The sequence below is a fragment of the Tursiops truncatus genome, chromosome 6 (genome assembly GCF_011762595.2).
Source record: "Tursiops truncatus isolate mTurTru1 chromosome 6, mTurTru1.mat.Y, whole genome shotgun sequence".
Taxonomy (NCBI): domain Eukaryota; kingdom Metazoa; phylum Chordata; class Mammalia; order Artiodactyla; family Delphinidae; genus Tursiops; species Tursiops truncatus.
In genome coordinates, this window is record NC_047039.1 from 109,705,387 (window position 1) to 109,724,663 (window position 19,277).

The following is a 19,277-nucleotide window of genomic DNA, read 5'->3' on the forward strand; positions in this document are numbered from 1 at the left end:
CCCGAGGAACGATTTTTTGATGGCAACACGTGTGTTCAAGGGAAAGGCTGATTCTACTCTTGCGGCGGGGGTGGGGGGGGGTCCACACGGGATGTCCTACTGTCAATCGCCCCCCACAATGACGATTTCTGCTGGTTGGCGACGGCCAGGGGTGTGGGGAGCCCTGCAGCAGGCCGGGCCCTCTCTGTAAGTCTGGGCTCTGTGACTCCCCCCACCCGGGGCCCCTGCCTTGACAGCCCTCCCCGTGGCCCTGTCAGTGCCCCCCCAGGTGCAGCCGGGCCCGCGGCTCCTGAAGGCACTGGTGGGGGAGGCTCTGGACCTGAACTGCGTGGCCGAGGGCAACCCGGAGCCCCAGCTGACCTGGTCCAAGGATGGGGTGGCCCTGCGGGGCGGGGGGCCCAATGGCTCCGTCCACTTCGTGGCCATCCGAACCTCGGACGCTGGGACGTACCGCTGTGAGGCCTCCAGCAGCGCTGGGGTGGATGCCTGGGAGCTGGAGCTCAGGGTGCTGGGTGAGTCTCCCCTGAACCCCAGAGCTTACCTCCCCACTCCTTCCCCAGCAGCAGCTTGGGCTTCTGAGCTGGTGGACCCCTTCCTTCCGCCCAGCCCCCAAAGCCGTGTCGGGCCGCTTTTGCCAGCCCGGGGGGGGCTCTGTCCTCGGGGTGGGGTGCAGGCGCCGTGAGGTGGTGATTGAAGAGCAACGGGCCAGCTCCTCCCACTTTCCCGCTGGACAACCATCGGCCAGTCATTTACACTCTCTGACCCTGTAACATGGGTCCAGTAACATGTGAGGGGTCAGTGAGAGAATGCGTGTGAAGTGCCCGGTGCATAGAAAGTTCTGGATCCCTGGTGCTAGCATTTTCACTATGATGAATTTGAAACACACTCAGAGAAGGCAGGGCAGGACGATCCTGAGCTCAGCCCCCCAGCCCGCGGGGTCGTGCGTGGCACTGTTCCGTGGGCCACCCTGCAGGGGGTGAGCTGGTGCCACGGCCCTGACTCTCCCCGAGGCTGCGGGCTGGAACGCGGGGCTTGTACCCCCTTATTCCAGCTGGGGTTCTGGATGGGAATGCCCCCTCCACCAGCCCTGGGCTCCTGGTCGGGGGAGCACCAGGCCTTGGGTTTGGGTGTGTGACTGTGGCCGCGTTACCTTCCACCAGAGCCGCCGTACTGGGGGGCCGATGAGACCAGTGGCCTGCTGGAGAGGGTAGCAGGAGAGAACGCCAGCTTGCCGTGCCCTGCCAGAGGTGAGGCTGGGCCCTGGGCCCTGGGCTGGGAGGGGGAGAAAACCCACCCATGTTTCAGCGCCCGCGGTCACTGTGGGCAGTGCGCGTGGCTGTGGAGGCTTGTGGGGTCCCCGCTCCTGTCCAGGACCATGCCAGGAACTCCATCCCATCAGCAGCCCTATAGGATGGGTATTAGCATTAGCTCTTTTTTTTTTTATTAGGGGCAATTTAGGCCCAGAGCGGTTAAGAGGGTTGCCTGAGGTCACAGCCAGAAGGTGATGTAACTCAGGGAGTATAATCTGCTTTAACCCCAGCCCCGAGTGCCCGTTAAGCCCTGGGCCCCTCTGCGCCTGGGGATTGTAACAGCTGGGGCTGAGGAAGGCCCCAGGGTCCTAGGATCGGTGCTTGGTGGCCCCTGCCTCTCCCCAAGCCCCAGGCTTTCTCACAGGGCATGGATTCACGCAGTCCTGGGCAAACCAGTCCTTTGGGACCCCCTTTGGGCTACAGAACAGTGTGGGATGGAGGTAGCCACCCCTGGGTCAATTGCCCGGTGCCGGGCAGTTCACACCTCCTTTCTGAGCCTCAGTTTTCTCAGCTGTCCAGTGGGGTCACACCTGTCCCTCCGCACAGGCCCAGTGGGCCCAGTGGACGGCAGGAAGTTTAGGCCCCAGCACCGTGCCTGGCACATAGCAGGAGCTTGCGGAAACGTGTTGAATGGATTCGACTGTTCTGTGAAATCTCCCTGCGGCACCCGGTGGATCCCACTGGCTGCCAGAGTCGCTTCTGGCTGTGGGTCAAAATGGCCAAAATGTCTCCCCTGTGCATAGATGATGCTCTCTAGAAGGGCAGGTGTCTGGGTGTCTAAGAAGCAAGCGGTAGCTTACAGAAAGCCTGGCAGGAGCCAGGAGAGCTGGTTGTAGTCTGCACTGCACCTCCTCATGCCATGGGATCCAGGGAAGCCCTTGGAATGGGACAGAGCTAGGGCCAGGTAGGAGGCAGGTGGGAGCAGACCACCTGGAGGGGCCATCGTCCCGCTCTTGACCAGGGCGCCACCTTGTGTCAGTATCTGGTAACAGCAAGGAACCTGTAGGGCCCTCCCGGGACGTGGGAGGTAGGAGGTGGGACCACCAGCCCCGGCCTCCTGCCCTGATACCCCACAGTCACTCACAACCCCAGCATCAACCCTGGTCAGCCAGGGGCCTGTCCTCTGAGCCTGGCTTCAGCCAAGTCAGCATAAGCCAGGTCCCCTCCATCACAACTGCCTGTCCCCGCCCCGCGTCCCACCCCACCCCCCTTGGCCTTCTCTCTTTCAAGCAGGTGGCTGCCCGGTGGGCAGTGTTGGGCACTGGTATTCACCAGCCATGTGACCTTGGGCTCGGAGGGCTCTGAGGGAGAAAGGAGAAAGCCTGGAGCACAGAGGGCGTGACCCATGGGAGCCCTGGTACCTGCAGTGGGTGGCGCTACCCGCCTCCTCCTCGTGGGGTGGGACAGAGGCCAGGATTTTGGACATTGTTCCTCTCTTGGTCTCTGTAAAATGGGAGTGGAGGTAAGACGAGGGGTTTTTCAGCAATAGCCCTGAGTCCCTGGAGTCTTCCCATCACAGAGCAGTGGTGCAGTTCTGTGTGGTTAGAGCTCATTTAGGAGTTAGATGTTTGCATTAAAAAAAAAAAAAAAAGCTTCCAGCGTTCAAAACTCAATACCCCTCAGGGCTGGCAGCTCTGAAGTCCTGGTCTCTGGGTGGCGGGAGCACGGGCTGGGGCCTTTGGGAAAAGATGAGGAACTGGGAGGGGCATGTGTGTGTCTGTGGGCTGTATGTGTGTGTGTTGTGTGTGTGTTCACACCTGTGTCTCCATGCTGGGGAGCAGCTGGGACACTCCAGCAGGCATCCTGGGCAGACACAGAGGAAACGGCAGAGGGTTCTATGAGGAAACAGACACAGGGGATTAAGTACCCAAAGATCGCAGAGCATGGGTGGCCCTCCTTTTCCCTCAGGGCCAGCGGGCAGAGCCCCCAGCACTTAAGCAGGAGCAGTCAGTACAGGGTGGGGGGGGCAGGGGCCCTCCCGAACGAGACGACACCCCGGATGCCCCGGATGTGCCGCATCTTGATCGCAGCCCCATTCCCCCCAGATGGGGTGTCTCACCCCTCCCTCCAAAGGTGAGGATAAAAGAGCAAGTGAGGCAGAGAGAACGTGCTTATAGAGAGCCCCGAGCTGCCAGGGGAGTCGGCAGATCAAGTGGGGGTGTGGTGCGTGATAACTGGTATTTAGCAACGATTATGACCCCAATGGGGAGTGATGGAAGGGCTGCAGGCTGCCTGCCCTGCAGGCAGGGCAGTGGGTAAGGGCTGCCCTTGTCCTGAGATCACTCAGCAAGTCTGCAGAGTTGGGGCTCACGTGACCCAGGCCCCGCTGCGACCACTGGGCGCCATGCCTCATGGGCACGTGTGCTGCTTGGAATGCTGGGTCATTCCTTCAACACCGATCTGAGGACCTACTGTGTGCCCTGGCCCAGTGGGGCAGCTGTTCATCCCGCACCCACCGTGCGCCGGGCCGTGTGAGCCGACAGCCTGGTGGCAGAGCCAGACACTGCACAGTCCGACGTGAGGAGTGTCGGAGAAGGGCCTCCAGGGGGACTGCGGCGCTCACGGTGGGGCTAGGGGTGTGTGGCCAGCGGTGTCCGCCTCATGCCTGTGAGGGGAAGCACAGGCCCGGTCCACCTGGGGCCTCCACCGTTTATGCGCGGATCCGATGGGACAATATGGGTACTGAGCACGGCGGGCTCATTCATTCAGGTAGCACCTGCTGTGTGCCAGGCGCTGGGCTTGCAGCTGGGGGTGCAGCAGGGAACAAAGCAAAGACTTCGGACCTTGTGGGGGGAGACAGACAATAAGCCAAAAAAAAAAAGCCTAAAAAAGTGCATCTTATGTACATTAGAAAGTTGGAGATGGCAGGCAAAAGAGAAAACACAGGGCAGGTGAGGGGGTTGGGAGTGCAGACGAGGTGGGGCCTCTGCGAGGGGAACCAGAAAAGGCTCTGGCCCCTGTGCCTGTGGCCCTCGGGCCGCTGGGAGGCCACGTGGACGCACAGCACTGGGTGGGGAGGTGGCAGGTGTGTGAGCAGCTGCTGCTCCTCTAGCCTGGGGAGCAAGGAGGTACCTGAGACCTCCCCCCCACCCCGAGGGTCAGCATCACTTGCACGGGGGTGGGGGCAGTGTGGGTGTGGACAGGGAAGGGGACAGGCTTTCATGCTGATGACTCTGTGCCCTCTCAGGGACGCCCAAGCCGCAGATCACGTGGCGGAAGGGCCCGTCCTCGGAGCCCCTGCGTGGCCGGCCGGGCCTGGCAGTGCTGGATGAAGGCTCTCTGTTTCTGGCCTCGGTCTCTCCCACCGACGGTGGAGACTACGAGTGTCAGGCCACCAACGAGGCGGGCTCCGCATCCAGGAGAGCCAAGCTGGTAGTCCATGGTGAGCAGGGACCCCAGAGCTGGGGAACGGCTTGTACACACCTCCCAGTGGTACGCATGGATGCCTGGGTGGGGCAGCGCCAGCTCCCCAGCCTGAGAGCTCACCGCAGGGGAGGCCACAGGTCCCTGCCCTCCCCGACCCCGTGCTTGTTGGGGAGGGCTTGAGGGTGTTAGGAAAGTGGCAGGTTGCATGGGCGTCCCCTTCCCCAGAGAGACCCCCACGGATACAGTGTAAGGAGAAGAACCTGGAACTCCACAAATGGCTCTAAAATGGTCTAGTGAATTTATTTTAGAAAGCTCACTGAGGGCAGATGAGAGTCCCAGAGCCCACCTCCCACTGAAGCTGCTGAAACTACCCAAGGTTCCTGTTCTTCCCTGCAGCAGGAAGAGCTTCCCACAGCTCCCGCCCCTGGTGCTGTGTGCAGGGGGAGGGGAGCCCTTCTCCTCAACACGGGCTCATGGAGGGGATGGGAGAAGCAGTTTTATGGTTCCCGGGAAGTTTGTTTCAAAGACCTAGGCCCCATCTTCAGAGATTCTGACTCGAGGCGGGGGAGGGTACCCCCCTAGGTGACCATGACAGCAGTTTGGGTGTACAGCCAGATGGATCCCCGGGGGTCCCGCATCTTACAAAGCTGGATGTCAGAGCCCGTAGACAGTTCCTGGGCACGACCAGCGCGAGGTCCCAGGGCGAGGCCGCTGTGGCCATTCCCAGGTCCGCGTGGCTCCTGATGGCCACATCAGGGGCTGGGGCGGGCATCCTGGAACCCCAGGATCTGGGGAAGGGCGGGAGTTGGGGCTGCCCGTCCAGGTGGGGAAGAATGCCCCAGGAGGGGTCCGGGTGGCCGTGGCTGTCCTGGGAGGGGGCAGCTCCTCTGCTTCTCTTTGCTCCCAAGTGCCCCCCAGCATCCGGGAGAACGGGCACAGGGCCAACGTGTCAGGCATGGCCGGGCAGTCCCTGACGCTGGAGTGTGACGCAAATGGCTTTCCAGCCCCCGAGATCACATGGCTCAAGGATGGGCAGCAGGTGGGTGTCCCCTGGGGTGGATGGGCTGTGGGTGGGATTTGGATAGGGTACAGACCTTCTGGACGGGTTCCTGCATGTGCCAGGTGTGGCGGGGAGGTGTGACAAGTGGCAGTTGTCTTTGGGGATGCACTGGGACTCAGGGCCATGGAAGACCGTGGGCCCACGATGAAGCCTGAGGGGCTGCCTGGTGGAGAGGGCACGGCACCGTTATGGGAATCAGAAACCCTGGGTTCCGGTCACCAACCAGCTCCCTGGGCCTCAGTTTCCTCATTGCTGATGGGGGATGCGGGGTAGCCAGACCCCACTCACGAGCTCCCTCTGCCCTCTTCTGCCCAGATCCCCGAGGTGGGCAGCCACCGCCTCCTGGACGGGGCCCGGGCCCTCTACTTTCCCAGGATCCAGGAGGGCGATTCTGGCCTCTACTCCTGCAGGGCTGAGAACCAGGCTGGGACTGCGCAGAGGGACTTCGATCTCCTTGTGCTCAGTGAGTGAGGCCGAGCCCTCCCAGCTCCCAAGTGTGTCTGGCCCTGCAACCCCTCCCCTTTTAGGCGGGGCGGGGGAGGGAAACTACCGGCTGGGAGCCGGGGGCATAGAGGGGCGCATGGCAGACCTGGTCCCTGTCTTCACATAACTATGGGGGCAGACATTGGACAATCACATCATTAGCCTTGTAATGACATTATGCATTATGATGTGCTACGAAAGAGCGCTGCCGGCAGCTGAGGACGCACAGAGCAGGGGCCGATCCAGCCAGGGGTTTGGGGGAGCTTCCCATGAGGGCCGGGTAGGAGAAGGGAAGGGTGACCAGGCAGGGGTCCTGCACGTGCAAAGGCCCTGCAGCAGGCGGGGCTTGTAGGGGTTGAGGATTTTTCTCCCCCCACCCTTTCTCGCCCCCAGTCCCACCTTCCGTGCTTGGAGCCGAGGCCCCTCAGGAGGTGCTGGGCCTGGCTGGTGTAGGGGTGGAGCTGGAGTGCCAGACCTCGGGGGTCCCCACGCCCCAGATGGAATGGACCAAGGATGGGCAGTGAGTGACCCCCGACGGGTAGTGTTGGGGTGGAGCCTCGGCCTGGGCTGGTGGAGAGGGCCTCTGGGGAGAGGGAACTCTGCAGGGTTAGAGCTCGACAGGCATTGCACGAGCCAGCCAGGGCCCAGGCAGAGGGCGGTGTGGGGCACATCCACCCCCCAGCCTGAGATCGCCCAGGTGAGACCCTGCTTTCAAATGGCAGGGTTTTCTCATCACTTAGCCAGCCTTCCTTTCATTTCTAAAATGTTTTCAAAGGTGTCTTTTAAGGTATTTTAAATTTTAAGGAATCAATATGATGTTTACCATTCCAAAGTGCACAATTCAGTACGCTGTGTTCAGTACTAAACACAAGTACATCCACAGTGTTGCACATCCGTCGCCTCTATCTGGTTCCAGAACATTTCATCACCCCCACAGGAGGCCCTATACTCATTAGCACTCACTGCTCTGTTCCTCCCTCGCCCCAGCCCCTGGCAACCGCTAACCTCCGTCTCTGTGAACGTCCCTGTATTTCATATAGATTTCATGCAGTCATACGTATGTAGTCTTTCGTGTCTGGCTTCTTTCATCTAGCACAGTTTTCAAGGTTTTTTCATGTTGTAGCAGGTTTCAGTACTTCGTCCCTTTTAATGGCTGAATAATATTCCGTTGTAGGGATGAACCACTTTTTGTTTATCTGTTTATCCATTGATGGGCACTTGGGTTGTTGTACCTATCAGCGACTGTGAATCTTCCAGGCTTCCGTTTCCCAAGCAGCAGGCTCCCCTCTGTGTAGCCTGCCCCTGCCAGCTGGCCTTACTGACAATCTTGACCATCTTTCCAGACCTGTCCTTCCGGGGGACCCTCGAATCCAGCTGCAGGAGGACGGCCAGGTTCTCAGAATCACCACCAGTCACCTGGGGGATGAAGGGTGGTACCAGTGCGTGGCCTTCAGCCCAGCCGGCCAGCAGGCCAAGGACTTTCAGCTCAGAATCCACTGTGAGCCCAGCCCCTTCCCGGCCCCCACCACGGGCTGCCCACTGCATGGAGGGAAGACGAGGGCACAAACGGGGGCCTATGAGGAGCGAGCCCTCGGTTCAGTAAAGCTGGGGGGGCGGTGGGGTGGGGTGGACCGGGAAGAACAGAGGGAATCCGGCCCAATGTTTCCCAGATCCCACTGTCCCCATCTGAGCTTCACAAGTTTTCCTATTCCTGATACCACTCAGAATGATTGTTTAAATCAAGTCACTTTTCTTTACACCGAAACTCATTTATGTAAAAGGATGCGTAACACATCAAAGGGAAGTAGGAACCAGGGCTGCTTGGCCTTCGTGGGAGGAAGCTGTGAAAACAAATGCAACCAAAGAGGGATTTTGGAAACCCTTAGGCGTGAGCTGCCTGCATGTGGTAAAAAGGGCAGGGTAGAAAGTTCTAGAAAGGTTACGAACATAGTCGCAGCAAACGCACCAAACAGCCTTTTCGTTTGTCGTAATCAGGCAGGAAGGAGATTTGGGGAGGGTGTAGCTGTTCTGTTACGAGATGCATGCCCACATGCCCTGAGGGTCAGCTTAGGTACCACCCATGGTGTGTGACCTGCCCCGTAGGAACCCCGGGTCCAGTTCGGCCCCTCGTGTTACAGATGGGGGGACTGAGCCCCAGAGAGGGGATGTGACCTATGCGGGTCATACAGCGAGTCAGAGGCGAAGTGGGGTCCGGAGCCTGACCTGTGGCCCTTCCCCCGCTTTCTGCGCTTCCTGTGATGGCCGGGCTTGCCCCCCACGTCAGCGTGTCCCTGGCCAGTATCTCCTGTCTGTCCCCAGAACCCCCCACCCCTCCTCCCACCCCTGCAGTAGAAGCCTGTGACATGTGCGGTGCTTGTGGCCCACAGACAGGTGCATGGGGCTGCAAGGGATGGGACACCAGCCACCTCGGTGCTGGGCAGGCTCCCTGTGATTGCCCCCCGCCCCCCATTGTCCTCAGCACCTCCCACCATCTGGGGCTCCAACGAGACAAGTGAGTTGGCCGTCATGGAGGGCCACCCCATGTGGCTCCTGTGTGAAGCCCGAGGAGTGCCCACGCCTGACATCATCTGGTTCAAGGATGGGGACCCCCTGCTTCCAAGTGCCGGGGCCGTCTACACCAGGGGCGGCCGACAGCTGCATCTGGAGAGGGCCCAGGGCTCGGACACTGGCATCTACACCTGCAGGGCCAGCAACCCCGTGGGGGTCATGGAGAAGGCCACCCGGCTGGAGGTTTTCGGTGAGCGGCCCGGGGTCACAGCAGGAGCAGTGGTCAGCTGGGGCGAGTGGTGGGAGGGAGTCTGGGCCGGGATGGCCTCCATCTGGCTCTAAAGGTGGGTGAAGGGAGCAGACAGAGGCCCAGGAAAATGCGAATGAGGGGTTACCCAGGGAGAAGGGTCATCTCAGCTCGTCCAGCCTTCCTCAGGCGGGTGAGGAAACCGACGCCAGGGGAAGGGCCTGTCTCGGGGCCCCAGCGGAGCCGAGTGGAGAATCCAGGTCTCCCCCTTGTGGTTTAGGACTTCTCAGGAAGTTGCGCCCACACCCCCACGACCACAGCTAATAACTAACTGCTCTTAATTAGCCACTCACTGTGGTCCAGACCCCCTGGGGCTCGTCACAGCACTAGCTGATTTAATCACGGCACAGGGACTAGGGCCCTGGTCCCCCCACTCATGGGTGAGCGTGGTGGGCTCTGGGGCTGGCCCAGGTCACCCCGCTGGGAGGTGAGAGGACCCAGTTCCTACCTCGAGGGTCTGACTTGTGCTCTGTTAACCTCAGCGTTGGCCTGCCTGGAGGGGCTTGGCTCTGAGGACATGTGAAGGACTCAGAGGACAGGGTGTGTGTAGGAGGGCAGGGATGGGTCTGAGCAGATGAAGTTTAGAAGGCAGAGTGCAGCCTGGTGGGGTCATTCTGGTTCCTCTCGAGGAATCAGCTCCGGAGTGCTGGTCCCCAAAGATACAAAGGGCTTGGATGCTGGAGTCCTGGGGACCCCAAAGGGAAGTTGAGGTGTGTGGGGTCTACGGGCAGCAGCCAACTCCGGGATTCTTATTCAGGGATCTGAGAACCTCCTGGAAATGGATGGAACATGCACGTGTGTGTTTTCATTATATTTTCAGTGGGGCTAGTGACCCAGGCAATGTTGAGAAGCCCATCCCGTTCCCTCATCGCCCCATGTCTCCTGGCAATGACTCTGTGGGCTTAGCAACCTGGGGGCCCTCCCCAAGGGGAAGAGAGAAGCCCCCCCTCTGGCTACCCCCTTGGCCATCACTGGCTGAGTTAGGAGCCCCCAGAGGCCGGGCCATCTGGGCTAGGGTCTGCTCGCCTCCTCAGGCCAGGGAGGGGACCAGTAGTAGGAGTAGAGGCTCTGGTCTTGGGCTCTGGGGAACCCATCCCTTTGGGTTCAGCAGATCTTGAGACCTACCGTGTGCAGATACTGGAGACGCACAGAGACAAGTGTCGTTCTGCTCAGGCTGAGGTCACGGGGGTCGCAGGGTGTGGAGAGAGGATGCAGGCAGTGTGGGGGGGGGGTGGGAATGACACCAAGGGGCAGAGGAGGGAGAGAGTGCTTCCAGCCAGGGCGCCGGGGGAGGCGCCCCAGAGGAGGTGATGTCTGAACAGGGGTTCCAGCTAGTGGAGGGGAGGAGAAGGCATTTCACATGGGTTGGGGTCTGTGAGGGACTTAACCAGGCTGCTGGTCCCTGAGCACCCCCTGCCTCTTCCCTAGTCCCGCCCACCATCGAGGGCGCTGGTGGAGGGCCCCGTGTGGTGAAGGCCGTGGCCGGGAGGCCCTTGGCGCTGGAGTGTGTGGCCAGAGGCCACCCAGCCCCCACCCTCTCCTGGCACCACGAGGGGCTACCCGTGGCGGAGAGCAATGGGACGTGGCTGGAGGAGGGCGGCGGCATGCTGAGCCTGGAGAGCCTGGGGGAGGCGTCTGGAGGCCTGTACAGCTGCGTGGCCAGCAGCCCCGCCGGGGAGGCCGTGCTGCAGTACTCCGTGGAGGTGCAGGGTGAGCCCAGGCCTGCCCCACCCGAGTCACCTGGGCCGTGGACCCCTCCTCCCACGCCTAGCCTGCTTCTTCCATTTCACGGACACTTCACAGCCATTAACCCTGGATAAGGCAGGGAACAGGGAGACGGGACTCCTGAGCCCTGGGTCTGGTGGGAAGACATTGAATAAACAGACCGATCCTGTGGGGAGGCTGAACTTGGGTGGTCCTAGAAGGCCTTCTGGACAAGGGGCCGTTTATGGGAGTGCTTGAAGGGTGAGCGGAAGCTTGGGCCTGGCTCTGGTGGCACTGGGACTTGGGAGGGCTGTAGGCCGGGATTTCCTCAGCTCCAGACACCCAATGGTGGCCCCTGCCCACAGTGCCCCCGCAGCTCCTGTTGGCTGAAGGCTTGGGCCCGGTGACCACCCTCGTAGGACAGCCCCTGGACCTTCCCTGCCAGGCCTCAGGCTCCCCAGTGCCCGCGATCCAGTGCGTATGGGGTGGTGGAGGCCAGAACTGGGGGGCTGGGGGACAGGCAGAGAGCATGCTTTGGGGGTGGGTGGGGAGGGGAGATGCTTCCCCTCCCAGGAGCATGAAAGAGGCCATGGAGCCCGGGATGTGAGGACAGGAGAGAGATGCTGCCTGGCCTCTTGGCCTGTCCTGTTGCCCCTACCTTCTCTAGCCTCAGGCTGACCCGTTCCCCTCCCCACACACCTTAGCTGGCTGCAGAATGGCCGCCCAGCCGAGGAGCTGGCCGGGGTGCAGCTGACCTCGCAGGGGACCACACTGCGCATCGACCACGTGGAGCTGGACCACGCGGGCCTCTTCGCCTGCCAGGCCACCAATGAAGCGGGCACTGCAGGGGCTGAAGTGGAGTTGTCTGTGCACGGTGAGGGCGGCCTGGCGTTCTGGGGTAATGACAGCCCGAGATGCCGGGGTGGGTGAAGCCAGCCTGACAGACATGGGAAGGGCATGGAGCTGGTCTTCTCTGGACAGCATTCCTGGTCTGGACTTGCCAGCTCCCCAAAGAGACACAGGTGTGAGAGGGTGGTCTCAGCTGCTCACCACACTTGTCTACGGGCCTTCGATCCCCTCCCGAGCTTCCCCCCGACCCCAGCTCGCTCTCTCTATGCTGACCACGCTGAACTTCATTCAGCTGTTTAAATACGTTGGCTTTCTTACCTCCAGTCCTGCAAATGCTGTTCCCTCTGCCTGGAACATTCTTCCTCTTTGCCTGATTAGCTCCTCCCTATCTTTCAGGTCTGTCCTAAAAAACACCCCTTCCTCCAGGAAGCCCTCCTTGATTCCACCATGGTTATAATCTGCACTGCCCAGCCTCTCGTGGCCATAACCCCCCACCTACTGTATTGGGACTTCTCGTTTGGCTGTTCATCTCCACTGCCCAGCTTGGGAGCTCTGAGGGCAGCACAGAACTTTCTCTTCTGTGTCCCTGTGCATAGTGCAGTGTGGGACACAGAGTAGATGCTCAGTGCACATGTGGATGGATAATGGATGGATGAGTGATGGATGGATGGATGATGGATGGATGGATGATGAATGGGAGAATTTGAAAGGGAAAGACTAGCTCTGCCGGCTCTCAGTCTGGTGCTCTTTACCCTAAGGCCAGGTATCTGGAGGGTTGAGTGGGGGGAAGCTAGAGGCCAGCCCTGCAAGGCCACTCCCTCCCTCCCCAGGCATTGAAGAGGTTTCTGGGTGCCCACTGCACCCCTCCTGACCCTGACTGGGCCTCCCTGCCTCTCCCTCTGCCCAGAGCTCCCGTCGGTGGTCATAGTTGGGGGTGAGGACATCACAGCCCCTTTCCTGCAGCCTGTGACCCTCCAATGTGCAGGGACTGGGGTACCTACCCCAAGCCTCCGCTGGTGGAAGGATGGTGTGGCCCTGGCAGCCTCGGGGGGGAACCTGCAGGTACGTGCAAGGGCCCCAGGGCTGCCAGGCCAACCTTGCACAGGGGGAGGGGCTGCTTTTTAGCGGCCCCGGGGAGCCCAAGCGGAGCTCTGGCAGCCTGGGGGCAGGACAAACAGAGTCCACTCATCCTAGAAATGCTCAGTGGACCTTGGGGTGCTGGGTCTGAAGAAGGAAGGGAACCCTAAGCCTAGTCGAGGTCCCCGGAGTTTGAGCTCCCAGAGGGAGAAAATGGGGGGAGGGGAGTATCCCCAAGACCAGAGGGATCCCCTGGGATCTGAATGTGTGGCTCAGAACTCCAGCCGGAACCACGCTTGTGCCCCTGCCTCACTTCTCCTGCGCTGGGGTCAGCAACAGCCCGGCCACTTGCCACGTCCGTGTTGCTCTGACCCCAGGCCCCACCCACATCCTGGCACACACCTGCCTTTCCTCCTCTCCACCAGATCGAGAAGGTGGACCTGAGGGACGAAGGCATCTACACTTGTGCTGCCACTAACCTCGCTGGGGAGAGCAGGAGAGACGTGGCGCTCAAGGTGTTGGGTGAGGATGTGGGTGGAGGCGGAGCCTGGACCTGGGGTGGTGGGTGATTGAGGGCCCGCAGGGCTGCCGTGGGGGGTTGGGGACGGCTGGGGGGTTCTAAAATTAATGTCACGTACTTAACTTCAGAAGTAGAAAATCATTTGCTCCGTGGTCGCTTTTGGTTGTTTTCTGCCGGATTTTCAGTGGACAGCCTTGTTCTCATTCATATTTATCTTTGCTTGTTCTCTTCATCTGGGGGCTCATTTAGGTCCTTGTGTATATGGGCAAATCCTTGCCCTTGTCGCTCCTCATGACTGTCTGGGGTCCACCTCCCCGGTGTGTCTGATGCTGGCTGTTCCCGGGGGGTCAGGCACCTTGGGAGGGCTGGGGAGGGGCACTGGGGAGGCTGAGATGAGCCACCCAGAGCCTGTACCCCCTCCAAGCCGGGGCTGTCCTCGTCTCCCCTAGTGCCCCCCAATATCGAGCCGGGCCTGGTCAAAAAGGCAGTGCTGGAAAATGCCTCCGTAAACTTGGAGTGTCTGGCTTCAGGTGTACCCCCTCCTGGTAAGTAAGACCCCTCCTGTTGGCTGAAAGCCACCTCCAGCCAACCCCAGTTCCCATCCAAAGAGGCGGGGCAGTGCCACAGGCACCACTCTGGCTGTGGACAAAGCAGGATGAGATCAGCAGGCCTTCCCCTTCCCTCCCCAGCGTTCCCCTCTTCCTTGTCAACAGCCATTTATGCGATGCCCATTACATGCCAGTCACTGCCAGGGCCCAGAGCCTTTGCACTGGTGTCTGAAACAAACCTGCCGGGTTTCTGCTGAGTTTGTGGCTTCGCGGGGCCGCCCCAGGGCTGGCGGTGAGAAACAGGACCTGGAGGGCCTGGGCCTCTTCTCTAGACCAGCAGTTGAGCAAAGGTCTGAGAGCTACGGCTAGGTGTGGGTGCCCGGCAGACAGGATGGGCCCAGGAAGGGGGTCCGTTTCCTGTCCCCCATCTGAGCCAGCTCAATCCTGCTTTGCCTGGGGTGGTGAGCCCTGGAGGTATTTGCCCTCTGCCATGGGGAAACGCTCTTCTGGGCTGGACCCTGGCAGGAGGTAAGGAAGTTGAAGATACAATCGGTCATTACTAATTTATTTATTATCTCTTTATTAACTTTATTTTTTAAATTTATTTTTAAATTGAAGTATATTGGTTTACAATGTTGTGTTAATTTCTGCTGTACAGCAAAGTGATTCAGTTATACATATATATATATATATATATATACATTCTTTTTTAATATGCTTTTCCATTATGGTTTATCATAGGATATTGAATATAATTCTCTGTGTTATACAGTAGAACTTTGTTGTTTATCCATTCTATATATGATAGCTTATGTATGCTGACCCCAACCTCCCACTCCGTCCCTCCCCAACCCCCTTTCCCGTGGCAACCACCAGTCTGTTCTCTGTGTCCACGAGTCTGTTTTGTAGATAGGTTCATTTGTGTCATATTTTAGATTCCACATATAAGTGATCTCATATGGCATTTGTCTTTCTCTTTCTTACTTCACTTAGTATGCTAATCTCTGGTTCCACCCATGTTGCTGCAAATGGCATTCTTTCGTTCTTTTTTATGGCTGAGTAGTATTCCATTGTGTATATGCACCCATCTTTATCCATTCCTCTGTCGATGGACATTTACGTTGTTTCCATGTCTTGGCTATTGTGAATAGTGCTGCTATGGACATGGGGGCGCATGTAGCTGTTTATAATTGGTCCATATTTATGAGGCCGCTGTTTTGGGGTATACCGTGTTCTCCTCTAAAGATCTCCCCCATGGGTGGTCTCCTGGCAGGGGGAGGACGTGAGGGGCTGGGCTGACTTTGACTCTCCTTGCTCCTGGCTGCCCCAGCCTGCATCCCTCTCTGCCTTCGGTTCCATCTCAGACAACGCCGCCCTGTTCTGCCCCGCCCCCCTTCCTGGAGAACACTGGCTTCCTCCAGTGCCTGAAATAAAGGCACAGCATGTGGCCACCCAGGAAGCCTCTCCTGGATGCCCATGACACAGGGCACAGTCTGAGGGCTGGCAGGGACCCTTTCATCTCTCTTCTCTTCACCAGATATCTCCTGGTTCAAGGGCCACCAGCCTGTCTCTGCCCAGAAGGGAGTGACGGTGTCAGCTGATGGGAGAGTTCTCCTCATTGAGCGAGCCCAGTCTTCTGACGCTGGGAGCTACCGCTGTGTGGCATCCAATGTGGCAGGTAGCACAGAGCTGCAGTATGGCCTACGGGTCAATGGTGAGCTGCCCTGAGACTAAAGGGATCCTTGTCCCCAAAGTTGTCTTCCATCCATTTGTCCCTCAGTCTGTTCATCCATCTGTGTCCATCCATCCTTCCTTCCGTCCATCATCCATCCATCCATCCTTCCTTTCATCTTTCCTTCCTTCCACCCATTGATAATTTACCCATCCATTCTTCTATCCGTGCATGGAAACACCCAACTGTTCTTCCACTGATCCAACCACCCATCCAGTCCTCTGCCTATCCCCCCATCCATCCATCTAACCTTCCATTTATTCAAACACCAATTCCTCCATCTGTTGAGGACAGGCGTACCTCAGAGATACTGCAGGTTCATTCAGTTCCAGGCCACCACAATAAAGCGAATATCAAAATAAAGCAAGTCACATGAATGTTTTGGTTTCCCCTTGCATAGAAAAGTTCTGCTTACACTATACTGTAGTAACTGTGCAGTAGCATTATGTCTAAAGAAAGTACAGACTTTAATTAAAAAGTATTTTATTGCTAAAAAAAATGCTAACCATCATCTGAGCCTTTGGTGAGTCGTAGTAGCAACCTCAAAGGTCACTATAACAAATAGAACAGTAAGGGAAAAGTTTGAAATATGGCGAGAATTACCAAAATGTGACGCAGAGACCAGAAGTGAGCCAATGCTGTTGGAAAAATAGCACCGATAGACTTGCGCAAGGCAGGGTTGCCACAAACCTTCCGTTTGTAAAAAGCACAACATCTGCAAAGTGCAGTGAGGCGAAGCACAGTAAAACGAGGTGTGCCTGTACGTGCCCTGGGCAGACCCTGGGGCTGCAGCCCTGAGCAAGACGGACCCGGGAGCTTTCAGTCTAGTGGAGGATGCGGTAACTGGATACTTACCCAGAGTACTGTTTCATGACGATTGTGATAAGAGCTAGGAAAAGTGAGGTACAACTGAATGCCTGGAACTGGGGCGCTGACCTGGCCTGGGGGGTCCCAGGAGGCATCTTGGAGAGCTGGATGCCTAAACGGAGACCATGTGCCAAATGAGAAACTGAAAGGAGGCTGGGGGCTTGGAGCTTACAGAACAGTGAGAGGAGGGGCCGGGGTGGTGCTGGGGACCAGATGGAGGCTGGAGAGATTGGGTCTTTATCCTGACAGCAGTGGGTAGGGAGCTGGACAGGAGGCTGGGACCCTGGGTGTCATGGCTCATGCCTCCCAGATACAACTGACTCTTCTGACCATTTTCTGCCCACGAGGGGCTGTCTGGAGGCTGATACCTCTGAGTTGGAAAGCAAAACCTGCCCAGGGATTCTCAACCCTGGTTACCCCTACACCATCCCCCTAATGACCTCGTGCTGAGCAGAAGGCCCAAGTTGAGGCGCTGCTTCTGCCAGTTCCTAGCTGGTCAGCCCTGGGCAGGTGACTTCCCTCTCTGAGCCTCAGTGTCCCATCTGTGGAAGCCTCATGATGGAGTTGGAAGGGTGAGATGAGCAACCTCAAGGACTGTGGAGCGCTGCGCCCATGTTGGGAGTGGCTGTCCCTAAGCTTTTGTTTGTGGCCGTGTGCTCCCGTGTGGGTACACAGCCAGGGGCCCTGCCTGCTTCACCCCCAGCGGGGCTCAGCCTGTGCCCTGTGCCGCCCTCACCCTGCAGTGCCTCCGCGCATCACTCTGCCACCCAGCCTGCCGGGTCCCGTGATGCTCCACAGCCCTGTTCGGCTGACCTGTAACGCCACGGGAGCCCCCAGCCCCATGCTGATGTGGCTGAAGGATGGAAACCCTGTGTCCACTGCAGGGACCTCTGGCCTCCAGGTCAGTAGGGGTGGGTGGCCCTGACTCGCCTCCTGGGTGCCTCAGTAGGTGCTGGGAGCAGAGGTCAGGGCCTGGGAGTGCTGCGGGGAGAGGGAAACAGTGATGGCCCAGGATGGTCGACTGGAGGGAGGAAGGGGAGATGCTGAACGGAGTCTAGAGCCAGGTGGTCTCCAGAAACGTAATGCACACCACCAAGGTGAACCGAATATGTAATTTAAAAATTTCTAGTAGCTGCATTAGGAGGAATAAAAAGAAACAGGTGAAACCAATTTTAATAATGCATTTTAAGGAATTCCCTGGTGGTCCAGTGGTTAGGACTCCTTGCTTCCACTGCAGGGGGCACGGGTTCGATCCCTGGTCGGGGAACTAAGATCCCAAAAGCCTCACAGTGTGGCATACATAAATAAATAAAAGTGTCCTTTGGCTACTTTATTTATTTATAAATAAATAAATAGTGAATATTTAAAAAAACTGCTGTATAAAAAATACATTTTAGTTCACCCAGTATATCCAAAAAGTATCATTGCATCACGTGATCAGTATAAGAAATCATTAACCAGACATTTTTGTACAAACTCTTTGAAATCAGTCGTGCATCTTACACTTGGGGACCAGCCCTATCTCAAGGGCTCCCGAGCCATAGCCCCACTCCAGGGGACTGTTTCCCAGGACAGATGTTATTCCCCACCAGCCAGCAGAGGTCCTGGGGTCTGGGTAGAGCTCGGGGTTCCTCTGCATTGTGGCGGGCCCCGGGGGTCTGGGACAAGCTGCCCGCTGTGCCTGCTAGCAGGGCCGGACCTCACGTGGACTTCCTTCTGGGCCACAGGTCTTCCCTGGGGGCCGGGTCCTCACGCTGGCCAGTGCCCGGGCTTCCGACTCCGGCAGCTACTCCTGCGTCGCCGTGAATGCGGTGGGCGAGGACCGCCGGGACATCATCCTGCATGTCCACGGTGAGTGTCAGGCCCTGGACTTTGCCGGGTGCAGGCCACCGGCTCAAGAAGGTGGGGCCGGGGCATCCCCGGGGGTTGGATGTGGGAGGTCTGGCCTGGGACTGTGTCTGCCTTCATGTAGGGGTCAGTTGGACCCCCAGAGCCCTCTCCTAGAGTGTGAACTCCCCTGTTGTGGACAGGTGGGGGGGTGGGCCCTTCCCTCAGTGGTAACATCTGGTACAACTAAAGTACAAAATCATATTCAGACTATTGATGTTGTTATAATGCACCATCCTCTTCAGGTTTGGGGGCCTCCTCTGAAGGTCATCAAGGGAGGACGAGAGGGCTGCAGCTCAGGGGGTGGGCCCTCATCCTAATGGTGACTTCCCATCCCTGGTGGTTGCTCCCGGCTGCTGAGACAGCCCCTGCCCCGCCCCCTCCCGCAGTGCCCCCAAGCATCCTTGGAGAAGAGCTGAATGTGTCCGTCGTGGCCAACGAGTCAGTGGCCCTGGAGTGCCAGAGCCACGCTGTGCCCCCTCCCGTGCTGAGCTGGCGGAAGGACGGCCGCCCCCTGGAGCCCCGGCCTGGCATCCGCCTCTCCGCAGACAAGGCCTTGCTGGAGGTGTGCGGCCTCCCAGGCCACCAAGGGGGCCCCCACTGTGAGCAGAGCTGAGCCCTGAACAGGGCGGGCTGAGGTGCCCCCGTGAGCACAGTTCAGCTCACTGTGACCTGCAGGCCCCGCCCGTCCCAGGACCCATCAGAGCTGCTTCCAGCCCCAGGACTGAGCCCTCAGTGGCGGGGCGGGGGGGCACTTTCCTCAGGACCCCCACGAGTTTTTCACTCCTTGTTCGAAAGCCTCCTTGCCTTTGGGCATTTAAGGCCCTTCATCTGACCCAGCAAGGCAGGGGTTAATTAGGGTCAGGGCCTCTGGAGTCACAGCCTGGATTTAAAGTTTAGCTCCACGTCTCCGGACTACTGCCCCGTTGGGTGGTCGTGTTCTCACCACCCTGGCCTCTGCTCTCTCACCTGTGAGCACCTGTTGCCTTTCTTCTGGGGTGGCTGGGAGAGTCCTAGAGAATGTCTGTGAGGCCCCACCTGCCCCAGAGCACAGCTCGT

General features: G+C 58.8%; 1 protein-coding gene across 4 annotated transcripts in view; it reads left to right on the plus strand.

Moving 5' to 3' along the window:
- The window catches only part of HMCN2 (hemicentin 2), a 150,687-nt gene that overhangs the window by 71,556 nt on the left and 59,854 nt on the right, over positions 1-19,277 (plus strand). For all 4 annotated transcript variants that reach the window (XM_073806725.1, XM_073806727.1, XM_073806723.1 and 1 more), the window contains 18 exons: positions 258-512; positions 1,161-1,247; positions 4,498-4,692; positions 5,585-5,715; positions 6,052-6,199; positions 6,613-6,739; positions 7,563-7,717; positions 8,699-8,977; positions 10,463-10,744; positions 11,104-11,212; positions 11,443-11,612; positions 12,495-12,649; positions 13,090-13,186; positions 13,634-13,729; positions 15,270-15,446; positions 17,075-17,232; positions 18,059-18,182; positions 18,608-18,783. In XM_073806725.1, coding sequence (XP_073662826.1) covers positions 258-512; positions 1,161-1,247; positions 4,498-4,692; positions 5,585-5,715; positions 6,052-6,199; positions 6,613-6,739; positions 7,563-7,717; positions 8,699-8,977; positions 10,463-10,744; positions 11,104-11,212; positions 11,443-11,612; positions 12,495-12,649; positions 13,090-13,186; positions 13,634-13,729; positions 15,270-15,446; positions 17,075-17,232; positions 18,059-18,182; positions 18,608-18,783 — 2,921 coding nt within the window. The remainder of the gene's footprint in view (positions 1-257; positions 513-1,160; positions 1,248-4,497; positions 4,693-5,584; positions 5,716-6,051; positions 6,200-6,612; positions 6,740-7,562; positions 7,718-8,698; positions 8,978-10,462; positions 10,745-11,103; positions 11,213-11,442; positions 11,613-12,494; positions 12,650-13,089; positions 13,187-13,633; positions 13,730-15,269; positions 15,447-17,074; positions 17,233-18,058; positions 18,183-18,607; positions 18,784-19,277) is intronic.